Source organism: Physella acuta, unplaced genomic scaffold (assembly GCF_028476545.2).
Source record: "Physella acuta isolate Inbredline_101_S28 unplaced genomic scaffold, ASM2847654v3 ptg000473l, whole genome shotgun sequence".
Classification (NCBI taxonomy): Eukaryota; Metazoa; Mollusca; class Gastropoda; family Physidae; genus Physella; species Physella acuta.
The window spans coordinates 994765-1020869 of NW_026731992.1; the positions used below are offsets into that span (position 1 = coordinate 994765).

At 37.6% G+C, this 26105-nt stretch overlaps 1 protein-coding gene across 1 annotated transcript; it reads right to left on the reverse strand.

The window, feature by feature from the left end:
• Nucleotides 1-15: 15 nt before the first annotated feature.
• LOC131943950 (uncharacterized) lies at nt 16-20742 on the reverse strand. Its single transcript, XM_059304351.1, has 8 exons — nt 20046-20742; nt 16168-18678; nt 15621-16076; nt 15303-15542; nt 6780-6867; nt 4612-4730; nt 1015-3730; nt 16-444 (listed from the first exon to the last, which is right to left on the reverse strand). Exons 1-8 carry the CDS (start codon nt 20367-20369, stop codon nt 356-358), a joined length of 6543 nt encoding a protein of 2180 aa, XP_059160334.1. The 5' UTR covers nt 20370-20742; the 3' UTR covers nt 16-355.
• Nucleotides 20743-26105: the final 5363 nt, after the last annotated feature.

A 26105-nucleotide genomic window follows, 5' to 3' on the forward strand; every position in this document is an offset into this window, starting at 1 on the left:
GACTTAAAACACACTTGGTGGTTTTCATTTTAATGTATTGTAATCAAATTATCTGACAAAATTTATTCCTTTAAATTTAATTGTGAATAAACAAATGACACAAAAATAATACAACCACTACATGCACATAAAAGGAGGGGAGGCATAATCATTACTTTTCCTGTCTTAAGTATTGTTTGTCATTCATGCTATCTATCCTGGGTGCTAAAGTAACTCCATCTTAGTTATCTAGGAGGTATTGCCACTTAATCTGTTATATGGAAGCTAAATGTCTCTCTCCATCATAGTCACATAATCTGGGAGCTAAGATCACTTACACCATTGTAATCTAGGAGCTAAGAACACACCATCTTACTTAAAAGCTGGAGTCTTCCATCACAAATTCCATTGAATTTTCCTCTTCCAGGCCAAAACTCAGACCATCACTTGGGAGGATTTCTTTATCTATGAGAGAAAAAACCTCAAGTTAAACCCATAAGATTTAGCTTGAATAGATACTGTACTGGGATAAAAGTATTTTAGGCTAATGATAGGGGGTTTAGTTGCTTATACAAGCCAAACATATTTCAAGTTACTATAAACATTTCTGATAGGAGAATCTCAATCAACCACAAAAATCTACCTTAGATATGTAGGATAAGCTTTGAATGGTGCTAAGTTATAAAACTGCAGTGTAAGGGCCATCACAATGTTGGGCCAGCAGTGTAAGGGCCACCACAATGTTGGGCCAGCAGTGTAAGGGCCACCACAATGTTGGGCCAGCAGTGTAAGGGCCACCACAATGTTGGGCCAGCAGTGTAAGGGCCAACATTTAATTTGAAGCATCCAACAAAAACACAACTTCAGATTTTTTATTTTATTTCCAGGAACTTATAAATTTAAAAAATAAAAATCATGTTTATAGATAGATAAAATACCATAAATTTAAAAACATTTAATGACATACTTGTGCAAATAAGTCTATAGCTAGATATGACTAACCCAAAGCATTATTAGAGACAGAGGATGACTAACCTAAACTGCTACCAGAATCCTCATTGAGAGAGAGGATGACAGAGTCCAAGGATTCTTCTACCTGGCTCACTACCCCAGACAATGGTGGATCTTTGACTGGATGGCCAGCCACAAACATCACATCCTCCTCTGTAATGGTGGCGTCACTGTCAAACTCTTCTTCTACCCTAGACACATGGCTGACAGTTTCACCTTGACCTTTCTTTGTCCGACTTCTTGTTTGTCTACTTGTGTTAACTGGGTTAACTTTGCGTTGTCTTTTAGCTGCTGGTGTTTGATTACAAGGCTTACTCCCCCTTCTACCTCTCTTGCCCTTGTTTCCCCCACCAGGTGTGGGACATTTGTCTCCCATTGCAACTTCATACGTTTCTTTCAGATCCTCTGTCAACTGACTTATCTGGATATTATCTGTGTCTGCCTGCATGGTATCTGTTACATTGCTAGGCTGACCAGCATCAAGTAACTTTTGTTCTTCAATGGCGGAATGGCTGTTTGCTTTATCTTCTTGGCCTAATTTCTTTCTTGTATATTCTAACTGGATATTTGATTCTGTAGAATAATCCATACATTTAACTACAGAATCTGTAAGCTGATCCATCTGGTTATCTGCAGATTCTGTAAGCTGAGTTATCTGGTTATCTACAGATTCTGTAAGCTGAGTTATCTGGTTATCTACAGATTCTGTAAGCTGAGTTATCTGGTTATCTACAGATTCTGTAAGCTGAGTTATCTGGTTATCTACAGATTCTGTAAGCTGATCTATCTGGTTATCTGCAGATTCTGCAGGTTTATCTGTAGGCATATCAGATTCTGCAGGTTTATCTGTAGGCATAACAGATTCTGCAGGTTTATCTGTAGGCATAACAGATTCTGCAGGTTTATCTGTAGGCATATTAACAGATTCTGCAGGTTTATCTGTAGGCATATCAGATTCTGCAGGTTTATCTGTAGGCATAACAGATTCTGCAGGTTTATCTGTAGGCATATCAGCTGATTCTGCAGGTTTATCTGTAGGCATAACAGATTCTGCAGGTTTATCTGTAGGCATAACAGATTCTGCAGATTTATCTGTAGGCATATCAACAGATTCTGCAGGTTTATCTGTAGGCATATCAACAGATTCTGCAGATTTATCTGTAGGCATATCAACAGATTCTGCAGATTTATCTGTAGGCATATCAACAGATTCTGCAGGTTTATCTGTAGGCATAACAGATTCTGCAGATTTATCTGTAGGCATATCAACAGATTCTGCAGGTTTATCTGTAGGCATATCAGATTCTGCAGGTTTATCTGTAGGCATAACAGATTCTGCAGATTTATCTGTAGGCATATCAACAGATTCTGCAGATTTATCTGTAGGCATATCAACAGATTCTGCAGATTTATCTGTAGGCATATCAACAGATTCTGCAGATTTATCTGTAGGCATATCAACAGATTCTGCAGGTTTATCTGTAGGCATATCAACAGATTCTGCAGATTTATCTGTAGGCATATCAACAGATTCTGCAGGTTTATCTGTAGGCATATCAACAGATTCTGCAGATTTATCTGTAAGAGTATCCAAGATAACATCAGCAGAGTTGTGTAGTAGGCTATCCTCAGTTTGAGCCACTGGCTGATGCTCTGTGGTCTTGTCATGTGACTGAATGACATCATCATCATCAGAGTCCTCAGAGGATGACTCGCTGTCACTTAAAAACTTCTTGCTGGCTGCTAAACCTTCATTCATTCTCTTTTCTCTTTCTTCCTCTTTCTGTTTCTTTATTAACAATTTGTGTTTTTCTTTTTTTAATTTGGCTTGAATTTCTTCCTGAATTTTTCTCTCAACCTCGGGGTCTGTGGTGCCGCTGAGAGGAGTGGAGAGCTTGGGCTTGGGTCTATGCGTGACATGTCGGGTCAGTTTGGCAAACAGGGTGTCTAAACTTTTGGGCTTTGGTTTACTGGAGCTCTCCTCATGGCCTGCGTCTAAACTTTTGCTCTCCTCATGGTCTGAGACACGGGGCAGTGGGATGTCAGAGAGGACAAGCTGAGGGGGGGTCACCTGCACGGGCTGCTCTACACTCACATCCATCCCCAGGTCACTGCCCTCTGCTGGTTCCTGTCTTAGCTGCCGGTGTCGTGGCAAACTTGGTCCCTGAGGAATTGGGATGGCAGACAAGTCCAGAGAGGCACTGGTCACAACGGGCAGCTTGGCCTTCTTATTTTCTTTACAAGCGTGGGCTATGCTGAGAAACTTGCCCAGAGGTTGGTTCTCATCCTCTTTGGTTTCCTTCATGGCTACCATTTCAGCCGTGCCAGACAAGGGGGTCCAGGGGGGTAAACTTGCTTTGCCTGTCAGTTTAGGGACTTTGCTCTTTAACTCCACTGATTCTTCTTCCTCTTCATCTACTTCCATGTCCACTACATCTGTGTTATCAACATTCAGACTTTCATCTTCAGAATCAGAGTTATGTACAGTGGTTTTTCTAAGTTGTTTTTTCCCAGGCTTAATCCTCAGTGCAGGGTCAGCAATGTTGGCACATTTCACATCAGGGGGTGGAGGGGGCACTGGGCTACTGGCTCGTCTAACATCAGGTTCTGGGGGTGGAGGCGGTGGTGGAGCAGGCAGTGGTGGCGTTTTTTTCTTCTCTGACAACTTTTTGACAGACAAGGCTGTGCTTTTTTCCAGGAGTAATTTCTTTTCATACATTGGGTTCTCTTTAATATAGTCCTGCAAGTAAACAACCCAGATAAGTAATGCATACAAAAATAGAATATTATGGGGATGTGGCAGATTACATGTCAAACAATGAGTACAAAATTGAACCATTTTATTACAACAATACTTGATTCCATTAGTGTTAAAAAGTACTTTATGTCAGCATGTGTGAGTGTTGATAAGAAAGTGCTTTACGTCAGCCTGTGTGAGTGTTGATAAGAAAGTGCTTTATGTAAGTGTGTGTGTGTTGATAAGAAAGTGCTTTATGTCAGCATGTGTGAGTGTTGATAAGAAAGTGCTTTATGTAAGTGTGTGTGAGTGTTGATAAGAAAGTGCTTTATGTCAGCATGTGTGAGGGTTGATAAGAAAGTGCTTTATGTCAGCATGTGTGAGGGTTGATAAGAAAGTGCTTTATGTTAGTGTGTGTGAGTGTTGATAAGAAAGTGCTTTATGTCAGCATGTGTGAGGGTTGATAAGAAAGTGCTTTATGTTAGTGTGTGTGAGTGTTGATAAGAAAGTGCTTTATGTTAGTGTGTGTGAGTGTTGATAAGAAAGTGCTTTATGTTAGTGTGTGTGAGTGTTGATGAGAAAGTACTTTATGTCAGCCTGTGTGAGGGTTGATAAGAAAGTGCTTTATGTTAGTGTGTGTGAGTGTTGATAAGAAAGTGCTTTATGTCAGCATGTGTGAGGGTTGATAATAAAGTGCTTTATGTTAGTGTGTGTGAGTGTTGATAAGAAAGTGCTTTATGTTAGTGTGTGTGAGTGTTGATAAAGTGCTTTATGTCAGCATGTGTGAGGGTTGATAAGAAAGTGCTTTATGTTAGTGTGTGTGAGTGTTGATAAGAAAGTACTTCATGTCAGCGTGTGTGGTGTGAAAAAAGAATTGAATGTACCATGTATTTGTTATAATGATCATCTGTTTTAAGATGAAGAGTAGCTTCAGTAAAATCTCCACAATATACATGACAGAGGGTGCAGAAAAATCCCACCACAGGAAACAGTAATTCAGAGCCTGGAAATAGAGAAAATATTTTAAGAAACTACAGAAATTCCATTTCCATTGATATGTTCCGTAAAAAAAATTTTAAAACCACCAAATGAGATGCCAGATATGTATAAAATGTCATATTTAGTTATCACTTTTCAATTATCACTTGAATAGATGATTCTATAGTACTGTGAGAATATTTGTCCCTTTGAAACAATGATTGAACATAATAGTTCAAGGATATATACATGTCAATGAAACAATAAAATAATAGAAACTGTTTTCCCCTTACCCATAAAAGTTTATAGAAAATAATACCATATACCACCCTTTTCCAACAACTATTTCAAAACTGCTACTGTGATTCAAATTATAGTAATTATAATATTGCAATGCAGATAATACTTGTATATGTGAAGGGCTGAATTATTTAATTGTTCTATGTTCTTGTAGGGATTGTTTCTATTGAATGATGGAATTGGAAGTAGTGCTGTCTTATTTGGCCTGTATTTGTTAAAGGTTGTAATCTTAAGTGATGGTTTATGCATGTTTGTTTATATTTTACCAAGCTTAGTATTAAGGTTGTTTTTTGTGTATATTATTATGGGTATTATTTTTTATTGTATTAGGAGTTGGCTTTTTTGGAACTATTTGTTGGAGTAGTTGGTGTTGTGCGTTTGGAAACTGCCAATTTCAGAGCAGCCTGCATAGGCGGGTTGAGGCGATGCGTGGCTTTGTGTGTTGGACCTAGTATCGTGGGCGGAGGGTGCAAAGTTGTTTTTGTAGCTCTTGTATGAAGAGACAGCTATTTCTTTCAGGGTGTTTTGTTTAGATGCTTTATATGATTAGGTTGTAGTCCATTGATTTGTTCCTTTAAATATTATGGTTCCACTTTTTTGGTTAAGATTTTGTTTTAATTTTAGACTAAGGTTAAGTGTTAACTTGCACTGATGCCCCAGTTGTTAAATTATAGCCCGAGGGATTAGATTAGGTACCCCCCCCCCCTCGGGGCTTACATATAAAAGAAAATAATATTTTTAGGAATCACTTTTTACTTAACCATAACTGTTTAGTAATACTACACAAGGCAAGCTAAACAGTAACAACACACACACAAACTACAGAAGGCAAACTAAACAGTAACAACACACACACAAACTACAGAAGGCAAACTGAACAGTAACAACACACACACACTAACTACAGAAGGCAAACTAAACAGTAACAACACACACACACTAACTACAGAAGCAAGCTAAACAGTAACATCACACACACACTAACTACAAAAACAAGCTAAACAGTAACATCACACACATACTAACTACACAAGGCAAACTAAAAAGTAACATCACACACATACTAACTACAGAAGGCAAACTAAACAGTAACAACACACACACACTAACTACAGAAGCAAGCTAAACAGTAACATCACACACACACTAACTACACAAGGCAAACTAAAAAGTAACATCACACACATACTAACTACAGAAGGCAAACTAAACAGTAACAACACACACACACTAACTACAGAAGCAAACTAAACAGTAACATCACACACATACTAACTACAGAAGCAAGCTAAACAGTAACATCACACACACACTAACTACAGAAGCAAGCTAAACAGTAACATCACACACATACTAACTACACAAGGCAAACTAAACAGTAACAACACACACACTAACTACAGAAGGCAAGCTAAACAGTAACAACACACACACTAACTAAAGAAGGCAAGCTAAACAGTAACAACACACACATACTAACTACAGAAGCAAGCTAAACAGTAACATCACACACACACTACAGAAGGCAAACTAAACAGTAACAACACACACACACTAACTACAGAAGCAAGCTAAACAGTAACATCACACACACACAAACTACAGAAGGCAAACTAAACAGTAACAACACACACACACTAACTACAGAAGGCAAACTAAACAGTAACAACACACACACACACACTAACTACAGAAGGCAAACTAAACAGTAACAACACACAAATGTAAGGCCGGCTGCAGCTATCCACATGTGTGTCAGAATGTCATTGTTTACCTTTGATTCTCCTGCTCTGGGCAACCCCCACCCTGCGAGCTGTGTTTGCCTCTGATTTGTCCCAGGGTCTTTTCTCATGTGCTATAGTCTGTAAGAAAAGAAGTCTCATGTGCTATAGACTGTAAGAAAAGAAGTCTCATGTGCTATAGACTGTAAGAAAAGAAGTCTCATGTGCTATAGACTGTAAGAAAAGAAGTCTCATGTGCTATAGACTGTAAGAAAAGAAGTCTCATGTGCTATAGACTGTAAGAAAAGAAGTCTCATGTGCTATAGACTGTAAGAAAAGAAGTCTCATGTGCTATAGACTGTAAGAAAAGAAGTCTCATGTGCTATAGTCTGTAAGAAAAGAAGTCTCATGTGCTATAGACTGTAAGAAAAGAAGTCTCATGTGCTATAGACTGTAAGAAAAGAAGTCTCATGTGCTATAGACTGTAAGAAAAGAAGTCTCATGTGCTATAGACTGTAAGAAAAGAAGTCTCATGTGCTATAGACTGTAAGAAAAGAAGTCTCATGTGCTATAGACTGTAAGAAAAGAAGTCTCATGTGCTATAGTCTGTAAGAAAAGAAGTCTCATGTGCTATAGACTGTAAGAAAAGAAGTCTCATGTGCTATAGACTGTAAGAAAAGAAGTCTCATGTGCTATAGACTGTAAGAAAAGAAGTCTCATGTGCTATAGTCTGTAAGAAAAGAAGTCTCATGTGCTATAGACTGTAAGAAAAGAAGTCTCATGTGCTATAGACTGTAAGAAAAGAAGTCTCATGTGCTATAGACTGTAAGAAAAGAAGTCTCATGTGCTATAGACTAAGAAAAGAAGTCTCATGTGCTATAGACTGTAAGAAAAGAAGTCTCATGTGCTATAGTCTGTAAGAAAAGAAGTCTCATGTGCTATAGACTGTAAGAAAAGAAGTCTCATGTGCTATAGACTATAAGAAAAGAAGTCTCATGTGCTATAGACTGTAAGAAAAGAAGTCTCATGTGCTATAGACTGTAAGAAAAGAAGTCTCATGTGCTATAGACTGTAAGAAAAGAAGTCTCATGTGCTATAGACTGTAAGAAAAGAAGTCTAATGTGCTATAGACTATAAGAAAAGAAGTCTCATGTGCTATAGACTGTAAGAAAAGAAGTCTCATGTGCTATAGACTGTAAGAAAAGAAGTCTAATGTGCTATAGACTGTAAGAAAAGAAGTCTCATGTGCTATAGACTGTAAGAAAAGAAGTCTCATGTGCTATAGACTGTAAGAAAAGAAGTCTCATGTGCTATAGACTGTAAGAAAAGAAGTCTCATGTGCTATAGACTGTAAGAAAAGAAGTCTCATGTGCTATAGACTGTAAGAAAAGAAGTCTCATGTGCTATAGACTGTAAGAAAAGAAGTCTCATGTGCTATAGACTGTAAGAAAAGAAGTCTCATGTGCTATAGACTGTAAGAAAAGAAGTCTCATGTGCTATAGACTGTAAGAAAAGAAGTCTCATGTGCTATAGACTGTAAGAAAAGAAGTCTCATGTGCTATAGTCTGTAAGAAAAGAAGTCTCATGTGCTATAGACTGTAAGAAAAGAAGTCTCATGTGCTATAGACTGTAAGAAAAGAAGTCTCATGTGCTATAGACTGTAAGAAAAGAAGTCTCATGTGCTATAGACTGTAAGAAAAGAAGTCTCATGTGCTATAGACTGTAAGAAAAGAAGTCTCATGTGCTATAGACTGTAAGAAAAAAAGTCTCATGTGCTATAGTCTGTAAGAAAAGAAGTCTCATGTGCTATAGACTGTAAGAAAAGAAGTCTCATGTGCTATAGACTGTAAGAAAAGAAGTCTCATGTGCTATAGACTGTAAGAAAAGAAGTCTCATCTGCTATAGACTGTAAGAAAAGAAGTCTCATGTGCTATAGACTGTAAGAAAAGAAGTCTCATGTGCTATAGACTGTAAGAAAAGAAGTCTCATGTGCTATAGACTAAGAAAAGAAGTCTCATGTGCTATAGACTGTAAGAAAAGATGTCTCATGTGCTATAGACTGTAAGAAAAGAAGTCTCATGTGCTATAGACTGTAAGAAAAGAAGTCTCATGTGCTATAGACTGTAAGAAAAGAAGTCTCATGTGCTATAGACTGTAAGAAAAGAAGTCTCATGTGCTATAGACTGTAAGAAAAGTGTGCTTTAGACTGTAAGAAAAGAAGTCTCATGTGCTATAGTCTGTAAGAAAAGAAGTCTCATGTGCTATAGACTGTAAGAAAAGAAGTCTCATGTGCTATAGACTGTAAGAAAAGAAGTCTCATGTGCTATAGACTGTAAGAAAAGAAGTCTCATGTGCTATAGACTCAACTGTACGAAAAGAAGTCTCATGTGCTATAGACTGTAAGAAAAGAAGTCTCATGTGCTATAGACTATAAGAAAAGAAGTCTCATGTGCTATAGACTGTAAGAAAAGAAGTCTCATGTGCTATAGACTAAGAAAAGAAGTCTCATGTGCTATAGACTGTAAGAAAAGAAGTCTCATGTGCTATAGACTGTAAGAAAAGAAGTCTCATGTGCTATAGACTGTAAGAAAAGAAGTCTCATGTGCTATAGACTGTAAGAAAAGAAGTCTCATGTGCTATAGACTGTAAGAAAAGAAGTCTCATGTGCTATAGACTGTAAGAAAAGAAGTAAAGAAGTCTCATGTGCTATAGACTGTAAGAAAAGAAGTCTCATGTGCTATAGACTGTAAGAAAAGAAGTCTCATGTGCTATAGTCTGTAAGAAAAGAAGTCTCATGTGCTATAGACTGTAAGAAAAGAAGTCTCATGTGCTATAGACTGTAAGAAAAGAAGTCTCATGTGCTATAGACTAAGAAAAGAAGTCTCATGTGCTATAGACTGTAAGAAAAGAAGTCTCATGTGCTATAGTCTGTAAGAAAAGAAGTCTCATGTGCTATAGACTGTAAGAAAAGAAGTCTCATGTGCTATAGACTATAAGAAAAGAAGTCTCATGTGCTATAGACTGTAAGAAAAGAAGTCTCATGTGCTATAGACTGTAAGAAAAGAAGTCTCATGTGCTATAGACTGTAAGAAAAGAAGTCTCATGTGCTATAGACTGTAAGAAAAGAAGTCTCATGTGCTATAGACTGTAAGAAAAGAAGTCTCATGTGCTATAGACTGTAAGAAAAGAAGTCTCATGTGCTATAGACTGTAAGAAAAGAAGTCTCATGTGCTATAGACTGTAAGAAAAGAAGTCTCATGTGCTATAGACTGTAAGAAAAGAAGTCTCATGTGCTATAGACTGTAAGAAAAGAAGTCTCATGTGCTATAGACTGTAAGAAAAGAAGTCTCATGTGCTATAGACTGTAAGAAAAGAAGTCATGTGCTATAGACTGTAAAAGTGCTATAGACTGTAAGAAAAGAAGTCTCATGTGCTATAGTCTGTAAGAAAGAAGTCTCATGTGCTATAGACTGTAAGAAAAGAAGTCTCATGTGCTATAGACTGTAAGAAAAGAAGTCTCATGTGCTATAGACTGTAAGAAAAGAAGTCTCATGTGCTATAGACTGTAAGAAAAGAAGTCTCATGTGCTATAGACTGTAAGAAAAGAAGTCTCATGTGCTATAGACTATAAGAAAAGAAGTCTCATGTGCTATAGACTGTAAGAAAAGAAGTCTCATGTGCTATAGACTAAGAAAAGAAGTCTCATGTGCTATAGACTGTAAGAAAAGAAGTCTCATGTGCTATAGACTGTAAGAAAAGAAGTCTCATGTGCTATAGACTGTAAGAAAAGAAGTCTCATGTGCTATAGACTGTAAGAAAAGAAGTCTCATGTGCTATAGACTGTAAGAAAAGAAGTCTCATGTGCTATAGACTGTAAGAAAAGAAGTCTCATGTGCTATAGACTGTAAGAAAAGAAGTCTCATGTGCTATAGACTGTAAGAAAAGAAGTCTCATGTGCTATAGACTGTAAGAAAAGAAGTCTCATGTGCTATAGACTGTAAGAAAAGAAGTCTCATGTGCTATAGACTGTAAGAAAAGAAGTCTCATGTGCTATAGACTGTAAGAAAAGAAGTCTCATGTGCTATAGACTGTAAGAAAAGAAGTCTCATGTGCTATAGACTGTAAGAAAAGAAGTCTCATGTGCTATAGACTGTAAGAAAAGAAGTCTCATGTGCTATAGACTGTAAGAAAAGAAGTCTCATGTGCTATAGACTGTAAGAAAAGAAGTCTCATGTGCTATAGACTGTAAGAAAAGAAGTCTCATGTGCTATAGACTGTAAGAAAAGAAGTCTCATGTGCTATAGACTGTAAGAAAAGAAGTCTCATGTGCTATAGACTGTAAGAAAAGAAGTCTCATGTGCTATAGACTGTAAGAAAAGAAGTCTCATGTGCTATAGACTGTAAGAAAAGAAGTCTCATGTGCTATAGTCTGCAAGAAAAGAAGTCTCATGTGCTATAGTCTGCAAGAAAAGAAGTCTCATGAGCTATAGACTGTAAGAAAAGAAGTCTCATGTGCTATAGACTGTAAGAAAAGAAGTCTCATGTGCTATAGACTGTAAGAAAAGAAGTCTCATGTGCTATAGACTGTAAGAAAAGAAGTCTCATGTGCTATAGACTAAGAAAAGAAGTCTCATGTGCTATAGACTGTAAGAAAAGAAGTCTCATGTGCTATAGACTGTAAGAAAAGAAGTCTCATGTGCTATAGACTGTAAGAAAAGAAGTCTCATGTGCTATAGACTGTAAGAAAAGAAGTCTCATGTGCTATAGACTGTAAGAAAAGAAGTCTCATGTGCTATAGACTGTAAGAAAAGAAGTCTCATGTGCTATAGACTGTAAGAAAAGAAGTCTCATGTGCTATAGACTGTAAGAAAAGAAGTCTCATGTGCTATAGACTGTAAGAAAAGAAGTCTCATGTGCTATAGACTGTAAGAAAAGAAGTCTCATGTGCTATAGACTGTAAGAAAAGAAGTCTCATGTGCTATAGACTGTAAGAAAAGAAGTCTCATGTGCTATAGTCTGCAAGAAAAGAAGTCTCATGTGCTATAGTCTGCAAGAAAAGAAGTCTCATGAGCTATAGACTGTAAGAAAAGAAGTCTCATGAGCTATAGACTGTAAGAAAAGAAGTCTCATGTGCTATAGTCTGCAAGAAAAGAAGTTTCATGTGCTATAGACTGTAAGAAAAGAAGTCTCATGTGCTATAGACTGTAAGAAAAGAAGTCTCATGTGCTATAGACTGTAAGAAAAGAAGTCTCATGTGCTATAGACTGTAAGAAAAGAAGTCTCATGTGCTATAGACTGTAAGAAAAGAAGTCTCATGTGCTATAGACTGTAAGAAAAGAAGTCTCATGTGCTATAGACTAAGAAAAGAAGTCTCATGTGCTATAGACTAAGAAAAGAAGTCTCATGTGCTATAGACTGTAAGAAAAGAAGTCTCATGTGCTATAGACTGTAAGAAAAGAAGTCTCATGTGCTATAGACTGTAAGAAAAGAAGTCTCATGTGCTATAGACTGTAAGAAAAGAAGTCTCATGTGCTATAGACTGTAAGAAAAGAAGTCTCATGTGCTATAGACTGTAAGAAAAGAAGTCTCATGTGCTATAGACTGTAAGAAAAGAAGTCTCATGTGCTATAGACTGTAAGAAAAGAAGTCTCATGTGCTATAGACTGTAAGAAAAGAAGTCTCATGTGCTATAGACTGTAAGAAAAGAAGTCTCATGTGCTATAGACTGTAAGAAAAGAAGTCTCATGTGCTATAGACTGTAAGAAAAGAAGTCTCATGTGCTATAGACTGTAAGAAAAGAAGTCTCATGTGCTATAGACTGTAAGAAAAGAAGTCTCATGTGCTATAGACTGTAAGAAAAGAAGTCTCATGTGCTATAGTCTGCAAGAAAAGAAGTCTCATGTGCTATAGTCTGCAAGAAAAGAAGTCTCATGAGCTATAGACTGTAAGAAAAGAAGTCTCATGAGCTATAGACTGTAAGAAAAGAAGTCTCATGTGCTATAGTCTGCAAGAAAAGAAGTTTCATGTGCTATAGACTGTAAGAAAAGAAGTCTCATGTGCTATAGACTGTAAGAAAAGAAGTCTCATGTGCTATAGACTGTAAGAAAAGAAGTCTCATGTGCTATAGACTGTAAGAAAAGAAGTCTCATGTGCTATAGACTGTAAGAAAAGAAGTCTCATGTGCTATAGACTGTAAGAAAAGAAGTCTCATGTGCTATAGACTAAGAAAAGAAGTCTCATGTGCTATAGACTGTAAGAAAAGAAGTCTCATGTGCTATAGACTGTAAGAAAAGAAGTCTCATGTGCTATAGACTGTAAGAAAAGAAGTCTCATGTGCTATAGTCTGCAAGAAAAGAAGTCTCATGTGCTATAGACTGTAAGAAAAGAAGTCTCATGTGCTATAGACTGTAAGAAAAGAAGTCTAATGTGCTATAGACTGTAAGAAAAGAAGTCTCATGTGCTATAGACTGTAAGAAAAGAAGTCTCATGTGCTATAGACTGTAAGAAAAGAAGTCTCATGTGCTATAGACTGTAAGAAAAGAAGTCTCATGTGCTATAGACTGTAAGAAAAGAAGTCTCATGTGCTATAGTCTGCAAGAAAAGAAGTCTCATGTGCTATAGACTGTAAGAAAAGAAGTCTCATGTGCTATAGTCTGTAAGAAAAGAAGTCTAATGTGCTATAGACTGTAAGAAAAGAAGTCTCATGTGCTATAGACTGTAAGAAAAGAAGTCTCATGTGCTATAGTCTGTAAGAAAAGAAGTCTCATGTGCTATAGACTGTAAGAAAAGAAGTCTCATGTGCTTTAGACTGTAAGAAAAGAAGTCTCATGTGCTATAGACTGTAAGAAAAGAAGTCTCATGTGCTATAGACTGTAAGAAAAGAAGTCTCATGTGCTATAGACTGTAAGAAAAGAAGTCTCATGTGCTATAGACTGTAAGAAAAGAAGTCTCATGTGCTATAGTCTGTAAGAAAAGAAGTCTCATGTGCTATAGACTGTAAGAAAAGAAGTCTCATGTGCTATAGACTGTAAGAAAAGAAGTCTCATGTGCTATAGACTGTAAGAAAAGAAGTCTCATGTGCTATAGACTGTAAGAAAAGAAGTCTCATGTGCTATAGACTGTAAGAAAAGAAGTCTCATCTGCTATAGACTGTAAGAAAAGAAGTCTCATGTGCTATAGACTGTAAGAAAAGAAGTCTCATGTGCTATAGACTGTAAGAAAAGAAGTCTCATGTGCTATAGACTGTAAGAAAAGAAGTCTCATGTGCTATAGACTGTAAGAAAAGAAGTCTCATGTGCTATAGACTGTAAGAAAAGAAGTCTCATGTGCTATAGACTGTAAGAAAAGAAGTCTCATGTGCTATAGACTGTAAGAAAAGAAGTCTCATGTGCTATAGACTGTAAGAAAAGAAGTCTCATGTGCTATAGACTGTAAGAAAAGTGTGCTTTAGACTGTAAGAAAAGAAGTCTCATGTGCTATAGTCTGTAAGAAAAGAAGTCTCATGTGCTATAGATTGTAAGAAAAGAAGTCTCATGTGCTATAGACTGTAAGAAAAGAAGTCTCATGTGCTATAGACTGTAAGAAAAGAAGTCTCATGTGCTATAGACTCAACTGTAAGAAAAGAAGTCTCATGTGCTATAGACTGTAAGAAAAGAAGTCTCATGTGCTATAGACTGTAAGAAAAGAAGTCTCATGTGCTATAGACTGTAAGAAAAGAAGTCTCATGTGCTATAGACTGTAAGAAAAGAAGTCTCATGTGCTATAGACTGTAAGAAAAGAAGTCTCATGTGCTATAGACTAAGAAAAGAAGTCTCATGTGCTATAGACTGTAAGAAAAGAAGTCTCATGTGCTATAGACTGTAAGAAAAGAAGTCTCATGTGCTATAGACTGTAAGAAAAGAAGTCTCATGTGCTATAGACTGTAAGAAAAGAAGTCTCATGTGCTATAGACTGTAAGAAAAGAAGTCTCATGTGCTATAGACTGTAAGAAAAGAAGTCTCATGTGCTATAGTCTGTAAGAAAAGAAGTCTCATGTGCTATAGACTGTAAGAAAAGAAGTCTCATGTGCTATAGACTGTAAGAAAAGAAGTCTCATGTGCTATAGACTAAGAAAAGAAGTCTCATGTGCTATAGACTGTAAGAAAAGAAGTCTCATGTGCTATAGACTGTAAGAAAAGAAGTCTCATGTGCTATAGACTGTAAGAAAAGAAGTCTCATGTGCTATAGTCTGCAAGAAAAGAAGTCTCATGTGCTATAGACTGTAAGAAAAGAAGTCTCATGTGCTATAGACTGTAAGAAAAGAAGTCTAATGTGCTATAGACTGTAAGAAAAGAAGTCTCATGTGCTATAGACTGTAAGAAAAGAAGTCTCATGTGCTATAGTCTGTAAGAAAAGAAGTCTCATGTGCTATAGACTGTAAGAAAAGAAGTCTCATGTGCTATAGACTGTAAGAAAAGAAGTCTCATGTGCTATAGACTGTAAGAAAAGAAGTCTCATGTGCTATAGACTGTAAGAAAAGAAGTCTCATGTGCTATAGACTGTAAGAAAAGAAGTCTCATGTGCTATAGTCTACTTACTAGGAGATGCTTCTTGCCATGACAGTGCTGGAAAAGTTGATCCAGGCTATTGCATGATGAACAGCAGTGTCTGCACCAGTGGTTGCCACTGTCATAATATTCATAATATACTTTCTCTTTCTTATCAGACTTTTGGGCTCCGTCAGACTTTTGGGCTCCGTCAGACTTTTGGGCTCCGTCAGACTTTTGGGCTCCGTCAGACTTTTGGGCCCCGTCAGACTTTTGGGCCCCCTCTGATTTCTGTAAAGAGAAATGACTCAATGATGGTTGGCCAATGAATGTAAACAAACTCAAGTGTTAAAGCAAAGTTTGACTTGCCCTGTCCCCTTGTTTCTTGTCCCCCACTTCAGGCAGCTTGCTGTCCTCTGTCAGTTGAACAGACTTCCAGGTGTCCTTGACTGGGTTGTGAGCCTGCTCATTGGGGACACTGCTGCTTGCTGCTGGAGCCTTACTTTTTACAGCTCCCTTTTTCACTGCTTCTTTTCTTGAGTGGGATGGTGGAGGGGAGGATGGCAGGGGGGACAACTTGAGGCTCACATCCAACTCTGGAACACTCAGTCGTTTGATTTCTTTTTCAAGCACGGTTTGCTCCTCCTCATTTTTGATCAGCTGGGGTTCTTTAGTACCTAGACCACTTCTCCAGCTTTTGCGCATCAGAGCGTTTTGCTCACGTTTTAGCATATCCAGCTGGGTTTGCAGAGTGCTGATTTGAATGCTTCTCAAGGATAAGTCATTCAACATTTTTTGTCTTTCTACTTGGCTAACATCAGACATCTGCAATATAGTTGTGAATGTAAGCACGTACAAGTTTTAAAACAAATGCAACTAAATAAATCCAACTGTATCCAAGTTTAAAAAATCTTACCTTTAAGACCAACTTTTTTCTCTCCTCAGCAGGAATAAAATAAAACTTTTCTAAAGCAGTTTCTAGCGCATCTTTGGTTTCAGCTTCTTGGGCTTTCTCTTGTAACATTTTCTGGAGGTAAGCTTTTCTTTCTTCTGGTGCCAGCTTAGACACATCTACCTTTTGAATCTCTTGCCTTTCTTTATCCTCAACTTTGACACTCTCTACTTTTCCAGTTCTATCATCTTTTTTGCCACTCTCAACTTTTCCAACTCTATCATCCTTTTTGCCACTCTCTACTTTTCCATACTGCCTCTTTCTGTTAGGAGACCTCCACCTATCAGGTGATCTGCGCCTCTCTCTACCTGGGGATCTGCGCCTGTCAGGTGGTGTGTATCTGCGCCTATCAGGAGAGTACCGACGTTTGACAGGTGATCTAGATTTGCGACGAACCGGAGACCATCTCTGGTTGGGGGACCTTGACCTTTGCCTTGGAGGTGATCTGCGACCAAATGGAGGTGGAGAATCAGGTCTCTCAAATCTGAACTTCTCTTCCTTCCTAAATTGATGATCAGAGAGTGAGATTCTCTCAGCTTTGCTGTAGCAATGTTTATCAAAACTAGCTGCTCTGGCATGTGTTCTTTCATCCTGGTCGTAGTCTGGAAACTTCCCTCGTAAAGTATTCATCCTCATCTGGTACTTGGGACTGCCATCATCGCCAGCTCTTCTATCATCTCTCAGCCCAAAAACTCTTCTTTCCTTTGACACAGGTGGTGTTTGTGGAGACACAGACCTGTGCTCACTTCTCTGTGGAGACACAGACCTCTGCTCACTTCTCTGTGGAGACCTCTGCCTCTTGCCATCAGGTGAATGTCTCTGTGACCTTGAAGAAAGAATAATTCTCCTGGTTTCAGTGAATGGTTCATCATCATCACCCCCAGTTTTTGACATGACTCGCAAATTTTCAACTCGGGATGAAAATTTGGATGAAGGGAAAAGCCCACTGCTTAACTCTTCATCTTTTTTTTGACTATGTAATGAGGACAAAAGTGGAAGAGTCCCAGGATACTCATCAGGGTAAAAGTATTCCTCTTTAGCCTCATTCTGAAATCTCTCAGAATAGCGAGCAGACTGAGGGTACTGTTCAGTTTCTGCTTTATACACAGCCTTATCTGAATACTTAGTTCTTGGGGGTGATTCTCTGATTCCAGATGGTTTACTGGTGTACTCAATACGCTCACCAGAAACCTCTCTTCTTTGGCTGCAAGGGACCCAGTCATTCTTCTTTTCTGGGCTCATTTTCTCCCATTCTTTAGTCCTGGTTGTGCTGTGTGGACTGTACCTCTCAGGACTGAGTTTCCTCTCTCTGCTCACCGACCTATCAGAGCTATGTTTCCTGCTGGTAGCTCGTGCTTCTTTAAGCAGATTCTCAATGCTCGCCTCCTTCTTCATACTTTTTAAAAGGGTCTCCTTCATGCTCTCAGCTTGGGATAAAAAAGAGGCAGACTGGTCGACAATTACATGCTGAAAATCATCTTCTTGCTGTTTTTTTTTCCGAGCAAGTTCTTGCATTCTCTTAGACAAATCAAAATTAAAGCCAATGGACTGTAAAATATTTTGGACTGTTGTGTCCAGTTCTTCATTGTCCTTGTCAGAGCTTTGTTGACTTGCTGGCTCCACTTTGGGAATTTTCTTTTGAAAGAAGGGATCCACAGCTGGAGATAGCTGCTCTTTTTTGGGTCCACTTGTTTTGTTGATTGACTGCCTCCACTGCTCGTAAAGCTTTTCCTTCAGGTGAAAAGAATCGACATCCTCTTTAACTGCCTCCCCACCAGGCATGGCACCAACGGACCAGAATGGCTGCTGTTGGGTATATTCTCCAGTGGGTTGCTCACTACTTTTTGTACCATACAGGTAGTTTTCTTCTTCATCAACTGCATCAGCATATGAAGCCAAGCGGCTCAATGCACCTTTAGAAAAGTCCTTTAGTTGAGCGCTCTCCTGACTTTTGCTGCTGTCATTAGTTTTGCCACGGAGCATATGCAGGGTTTTCTCAAGAACACTTAACTTGCTTTCATTGCTGCTGTCATCTTCTTCCACTGAAACATTTTTGCGTTTCAAAATGGACTTGGGTTTCTGGTCACCAAATGCTGCTGGGAAAAGCTGGCCTGATGTTTTGGCTGAATTGTCAAGAAACGCTACAGCTTCTGAGTTGCCAGTTTTAAGTGACTGCTCTAGCTTAGCTGTAGCTTTAGAAATTCCAGCAAACAAAACATTTTTAAGTCTTTCATCCTGCAGCAGATCATCAATATCAATAGCATCATACTTGTGTCTTGCTGAGCCCTCTTTGGTCCTGTCATTCCTTCTGTCAACACTGCCATAGTTTGTTGCTCTGGTATCTTCCAGACTGGCATCAGGATGTGCAGCAGCTGCATCTGAGCTTTCAAGATATGCTTGCTGTCTTCTCTCTCCATAGTCGACAGGAGGGCCAAGCCTATGAGCTGCAGATGGTCCACCTCCATAACCAGAATCCTTAAGTTTATAAAAATAGTGTGTATAAATAGTTATATTAAAAACTACAAAAGTTTTAAAATATTGATAAAACGGATGTGACATTTGATATATTTGAGTTAACTACCAGTAACCTAAAACCCATTTATTAACCCACGAACTGTCATTACGGCCGATGGTCGGCCGTAATTCCCCTTTCTGTGGTGTTACGGCCGACTAAATCGGCCGTTATTAAAATCGCGGTTAAAAATGCGAATGAATAAATATACGTTGGTTAAGGGGAAGTAACTATTAAAAAATGAATTTCCTTCCTGTTTCCGGTATTGGATCGCTTTCTGTTTGTACATGAGCTTTGATTTTCGTTTTAAAACGGGAGTGAATATTTTCTCAGTATTTTTACTATGAAAATGTCGGTCTAAAGCCGCAGATCGTCAATCTAGATTAGAAAATAGCCTTAGATCTTCTTTATATGATTAAATACAGTGAGAAAATAAAGAGATGACTAGACATTCATGTTTGTGGTCTTCATTTCAGTAATAAGATATTTTAATAAAAAACTAGATTTATAATAATGAAAATGCATGCCTTTTTACTGTAATTCTTTGAATGATCGCAAAGTAAAAGTCATGAATGAAATAATTCATACAAAATCGCTTTTCAACATTAGTTTATAAAACTATGTATTATCTAAAACTAATGACTTCTAGTATCTAAAAATGTAGTTTCTATGAGACTTGGAATTTTTTTGGGGGGTTTTAGGGAGGGTTGAATACAGAAGTTGAGTAGTCAAATTTTACTCTTCTTGTAAATGTCAAGGTCACTATCAACATACACAAAATAAAAACAAATTATTTGTGTATCAAAAGATTCCTTGTCCAATATACTTTCAGAAAATGTATACATGTAGGGGTCTCTGATTTCATTCAATACTAAATTTTGACAATTTTATCAAGCATACGAAAAACTCTAAAAATGCCCGAACGCCACAGAACAGTTGCACTTGACAGTTCGTGGGTTAAGGAGATTCTATTATCAGACACTGGTATGAGAATTCTCCCAAAAGTAATTTCATAAAGCCTCATTAGGCCTATCTTTTGTTTCTTTACTTTAAATCAATGATCATTTTTCCAACATCTCAATACTAGGATGATACAAAATTAAACATACTTTTAATTACCCTCACTTTGGTAATGATGGCCATCGGCAGGCAAGATTTTAACTTTTTTTTTCAGTTTTGTGGTGATTTAAAATAAAAAAATATAGGGCCTAGGGTCTATAATATAAGCTATTGTTTAGGCCAATAGCCAAGATCCCTCTCCCCAAACAATTTAACTTAAACTTATAGGCCTATCTAGGTCTAAATAAATTCTGATACAACTGTTACTTACATAATCAAAAATTTGTGGAGTTGATCTTGAAGAAAAATTATTAGGGCCATTAAACTGACCACTTATTTGCTGCCCAGTAAAATTGGTGTCTGTCGCTGGAAGATCATATCTGTGACCATGACGACTAAGATTGAGATTAATTTGATTATGTGGAATACTGGAACTATATGGGGCAAAAGTTGGTAATGAAGATGATGAAAAGCTCCTTGAATCTGTATCTCGATCGAAGTTCCCTCTTTCGTTAAGATATCGATATCCACTTGGTTTGTACACATCATCTGACCCATGTCCATATTTACTACTTCCTCTCCCCCCTTTCGACATAATTATTGCCACTGGGTACTCTTGATATTGTAACGTTTGTGTTAGGCAACGAACAAAACAATTATTTTACAAGGCAACACAAAGGAACAATTTTTATTTTATTTTAAATTAATGCAAGTCTAGATCATGATTTAAATTTAACAAAACTAAAACTAAAATTAGATCTAAATGTGTCTAGATTTAGATCTAGCTAGGTCTATTTTTTAGCTCATACTTTATTGTGTCTGAGTATATATGTTGATATTATAATAAATCCACAAACAAGCAGTAATTACAGATCCAGACAGTCAATTCTAAAGCATTGGAAATAATATTTCGCTCAAGCATAGATCTAGATTTTGTAGGATTCTAGTAGCGGCCATTGCAATCGATAGCTTCCGGTAGCCAAACTTTAGATTTTTAACTTAATAAAACAAAACAAGCCTGTTTATTCTGGTCCTTTTTTTTTTAAATAAAAAAAAATGCTTTGGCCTACATCAAGATCTAGAATAACTCATAGAATTCTATAATCCAGTGTGGATATAGAATCTAGACTATTGCCAAAAAACAAAAACTCAAAGAAAAACAAATAGAATTGAGATCTACTAGATTTTTATAGATCTAGAATCTAGATCTATTAATTATTAGATTGGACTGTAGAGTCATCCATAAATAACGTAAAGCTTTTTTGACGATTTTTACCTCCCCCTCCCCTCCGTCACACATCGTCACGAAAAGCCAGACCTCTCCCCCCCCCCCCCCCCCCCCCCCCACCCCACTAAAATGACAACCCCCCCCCCCCCCTCCCCTCAAAATTGCAGTTGAATTTTTCTTAAAACATCGATATCTTTCCAAAATCTTGTCTGAACTATGTCAACATAGAGTATTTTAATCAATTCCTTTTACAATTTATTAAAACAGTTTTCTAAAACGCGAAATAATGGTTTAAATTAGTTTAATAACATTGCTTTTTCATAATACAAAAGTGTGACGTTACACCACCCTGCCCCTTATCACACACCGTCACAAAATTACAGACACCCCCTTCCCCCCCCCCCTTACGAGTGAGACGTCATTTATGGACGACCCCTAACATCAGCCTACCCCCCCCCCCACAAGCAGTTTGTTGTATATTGGTCAATTTTGATCACGATTTACAAAAAAAAAATCTTTTAAAACGCGAACTAGTTTTCTTGAAATTTTCGGGGGGGGGGGGGAGGAAGCACTAAAATTTCGGAGGGGGGGACGGGGACGGACACTGTTAAAAGGTATATATTCTCTGTATACATTCCATTTCGTTCGGGGGGGGGGGGGCGGTAGGCTTTCTTCCCCCCCCCCCCCCCCCCCCCCGAAGAGCCTGGAAGAAACATAGTCCTCAACCATGACCTGATAGTAGTATGGCTGATAACTATCAACCACAAATACAGCAAACTATAATCACTTTGTTTCCTGGTAGGGTGTTGTTATTGGCCGTGCGAGTTTATGAACATTTTGTGATAGTTTATATATATACAAGCGTGCCCGCGCGTTGTCGCGGGTTAGAAGAAGGTTTGACGAAATATATTAGGAGGGTTTCATCAATGCGTTACCGATCTATATTCTAAGACGTGTGACATTGTTTTCTAAAACTGAGTTATTTAATTGTAAACATTGCCTGAACTTGGATCATATGCATCGGGGCACGGGTTTACCTACGCTACCGCCCAGTACGCCCCATGGAGTGCTATATGAAAGCCTTGAGTGTACATTAAAAAAATAGAACACACTTCGGCGACCGTACAGGTGTCAGGAAGAGGGGTGCTCCCGGGAGCCCCCGATTACACTACTACAGGGGTGGAGCGTACGGGCTTGGCTCGGTTTAATAATTGAATGTCGGTGCCACCGTGTCAATATTGTAAGGTGCTCCTTAAAACTAACATAGGCGCCATAGTGCTAAATGGATAACCCGGAGCGCCAAATAGCACCCTGCCGGGGCGACAGAGAACGCGCCTGATTCAATTTAGTGAACGACTATAACGTTAACGTACCTCTACCGCCGGTAAAGATAACGCAATACCCGTTGTAAGGTTGTTAGCTTTGTCCAGATGAAGTATTTTCTTAACTAAACAATTGTAATAAACCGGGAGTAATCTCCCCTAAACTTTCTCGAATATTCTTATATAACACTGCGTGGGATGACAACTCGGAATATAGACCTGATTTTTAATTACTTAAAGTTTTAAAAATAGAATAGAATCTCGTAGAAAAAAGAATTGTGCACCAAGCGAACGCCAAAACAAAATGTGCATAATAGTGCGGAATATTATTAGTACTTTATAAATCTATATGCGTTTTTTTGAGAAATCGGAAATAGCGTAAATTACTACTTCCGTTCAACGGAAATTACTCAAAATTTGATAGAAGGTGGAGAATTAGATCTTTTACTTACATGTGAAATTTCATTTATCTATCTAAAATAGTGCACACGTTATAGGCTTTTGAAAAATTCAAAGTAGAAAAAGTACCACTTCCGGTTATCGGAAATCGCTCAAAAGTTGATACGAATCTACGATTTTGATAAAATACTAATATATGAAATTTCATCAACCTAGCTATAACGGTACTCAAGTTATCGTGTTTAAAGACACACAGACATACGGACAAGATTGCAAAAATATGTTTTTCCGACTCAGGGGGGGGGGGGGGTAAAACGTCGAGATTTGTAAAAATCTCGATTTTTCTTTGCACGATTACAAGACTTTCTCTATACTTCGTATATACGAGAAAGTAAAAAAGTAAACAAAGACTACGTCATTTGGTATATGTACAAGGGAGGTAGCTTTTTAAAGTAATAATTTTATTTTACTATTTAAAAGAAAAACAAAAATCACAAAGTATAGCATTCGTTTAAATCACGGGTTCCCAAACTGGGGGTCGCGAAGGGCTTTCTGGTGGGCAGTGTTTCTTCCAGACTTTTTTCTCCGGGGGGGGGGCACTTGAAATCTTCGGGGGGGGGCGGTAAACTTTCTTCGGGGGGGGGGGGCGGACACTGTTAAAAGTATATATTTTCTATATAAATTATATAAATTTCATTTCATTCGGGGGGGGGGCGGTAAAAAAATTTTAGGGGGGGGGGGGGGGACAACCCCCCCCCCCCCGAAGAGATGCCTGGAAGAAACTCTGCTGGTGGGTCGCCAACTGGTATACTAAACCGTAGTAATGAGAAACAAAACGTAAATATTTAGCAGAATATCTTCGAGTCGGTTAAGCTCATGGTTGCTAAACCGAAAAATCTCGAGTTCGAAAATTAAGAACTAAGAAGAAAGAAAAATATCTGAAATTCGGCTTTACTAACATAACTGGAAATGGAATAGAGAAGAAGCCATGCGTACTGTGCAAAGTTGTTCTCAGACACGAGTTTAAGAAATCTTCAAAACTAAAACGTCATTTGAAGCTAGTTGCAAACGTCCGAGACTTGATCGAACAGGAAGAACACAGCATTAGTGCAAGCATCAAATGAAGTCGCGATAGAAAATGCCAAGCAAAAAAGAACACAATAGGAGAAAATCTCATCAAAAGGTAAAAATCGGGCTTTCAGAAAACAGAAAAGATTTAGCTCCCTAACCACTTCCCTCGCCATCAAGACTCCATTGCTAGTAAAAGTCGTAAATTATATTAAATCTGGAGCCTTCAATCAAAGAACTGAGCAAAGACATTAATATAGATCACACAGTTTTGCTTTTCTACACTACAGTATGCTGGCTGTCAAACGAAATGTTGTGAATCGTGTTTTTGAATTGAAATCTGAAATCAAATTGTTCTTGGAAGTGCAAAGGAAACAAGACCTTTTGGTATACTTAAAACGACATAGAGTGGTTGGATAGAGTATCATACCTAGCAAATGTATTCGAACATCAACATAAGCTTAACCTGAAGTTTCATGGAAAAAAACGAATATGATCACTTTCCATGATAACCTCGGGGCATTTTTATAAAAAGCTGCAAAATCGGCGAAGAAAATAAATCTTGGAAATATTGTAAATTTGAGAAACTCTGCAGACAGATGAATCTGATGGTGAGATAATTAAAATTTAGAAATAAGCGATTTCTGGGCATCTTGAATCTCTTGAGCTGTAAAAAGAAGAATCTTTTTCCCTTGATGTTGTCAGCATTCCCGATTAATTACAAGATGAATTCTTTATATGCAGAATGATTCCGCGTAAGATGAAAAACTGCACACACAATTTTGGTATAGTTCTCACCATTCATATCCAAACGTAAAATTGTTTGACTTTTCGAGAATAGATTTTCAACGCTATTCTCCGATTAAAAACAAAATTTAAAAAAATTGAATGTTGATGCAATTTTACTCATGGTATTAAAACAGTTATCAAGAGTAGTTCATATTGAAAGTCTACTAGAAAATCTTATTTTAGTGCTTGTAATAATTATTTTCATACTAATTTCGGCTTTTTAATTTTATGGGGGTCGCGGGTCACTTACTTTGTATAAAAGGGGGTCGCCACTGGAAAGTTTGGGAACCACTGATTTAAATAAATCTAATATATAAAGCTCAATTCTGTATGCTTGTAATAAGTTTGTCGTTGACATGCTTCGATGGATTTAAGTGTTAGATTATCATCGTGCTCATAGTCTAAATTTATAAGTTAAAAAATTACCATTGAAAGTGTTGGGAAAAAAATTTCAGTTTTCAAACTGATAGTAATAAGTGTCGGCATGTTCATTAAACACAATTTTAAAAAAATTATCATCTTTTACAAAAATTCTAATTATGTCTGAAAATTATTTATATTTAGTCCTTTAGCACTTACTTCCCTTTGATAAATTAGGAAAACAAAATTACTTCCCTTTATAAAACATTGCATTAGTGGAAAAAGAAATTACTTTTTATTACTTTGTTTTGGTGTTGGGAAAAAAATAATTACATAATTAGCGGGGATTGATCAAGTGCAAATGTTGTAGGTATTTTACGAATAAGCTTGGAGTATTATAATTGTTCATTTGGTTTGGCACCTACGTTCGTTTAAGTGAGTGCAAAAGACTATGAATAAGTTGGGGTACTATAGTCGATTATTAAGCTGAAACAGGCGATTCTGCCCCGGGCTAGACTGTGAGCACTTTGCGTTTATGTTCGCGTTAGTGTTTTCTTTGTGTTTAGGTTGGGTTTGCGTTAGTGGTTGCGTTTTGATTTGGTTCGTTTTTGTTCTTTCTTTTTTCGTTTTCGTTTTTTTCTTTGGGTTTGTGTTTATATTTGTGTTTGTGGTTGGTTTTGCGTTTGGATTTGGTTTGTTTTCGTTTGCTTTTTCGTTTGTGTTTTTTTCTTTGGGTTTGTGTTTGTGGTTGGTTTTGCGTTTGGATTTGGTTTGTTTTCGTTTGCTTTTTCGTTTGTTTTTTTCTTTGTGTTTGTATTGGTGTTTGTGGTTGTAGTTGGGTTTGTTGTTAGGTTTTTGTTTTCGTTTGCTTTTTTTTCTTTGTGTTTGTATTGGTGTTTGTGGTTGTAGTTGGGTTTGTTGTTAGATTTTTGTTTTCGGTTGTATTTGTAATTGTGTTGGTGTTACTTTTGCGTTTTGTTGTTTTGGTTGGTTGTGGTTTGGGTGGGCAATGCCGGGTTTATGATGATTACTAAACACACAGGTAATGGTCTTTAACAGAAAGGTTTTTCACAGAAGCCAGAGCAGGGCCTGGCCGGCTAGTATCTAATATATAAAGCTCAATTCTGTATGTAAAAATACGTTTGTTTGTTTGTCGTTGACATAC

Bases quoted from the DNA above. Each gene is read 5' to 3' on its own strand.
- LOC131943950 (XM_059304351.1), bottom strand. From the start codon at position 20,369: ATGTCGAAAGGGGGGAGAGGAAGTAGTAAATATGGACATGGGTCAGAT. The intron at 16,077-16,167 runs GTAAGATTTTTT...ACTATATTGCAG, and splicing joins GAAAAAAGTTGGTCTTAAAG to ATGTCTGATGTTAGCCAAGT. The intron at 6,868-15,302 runs GTAAGTAGACTA...CTTTTCTTACAG, and splicing joins ATGGCAAGAAGCATCTCCTA to ACTATAGCACATGAGAAAAG.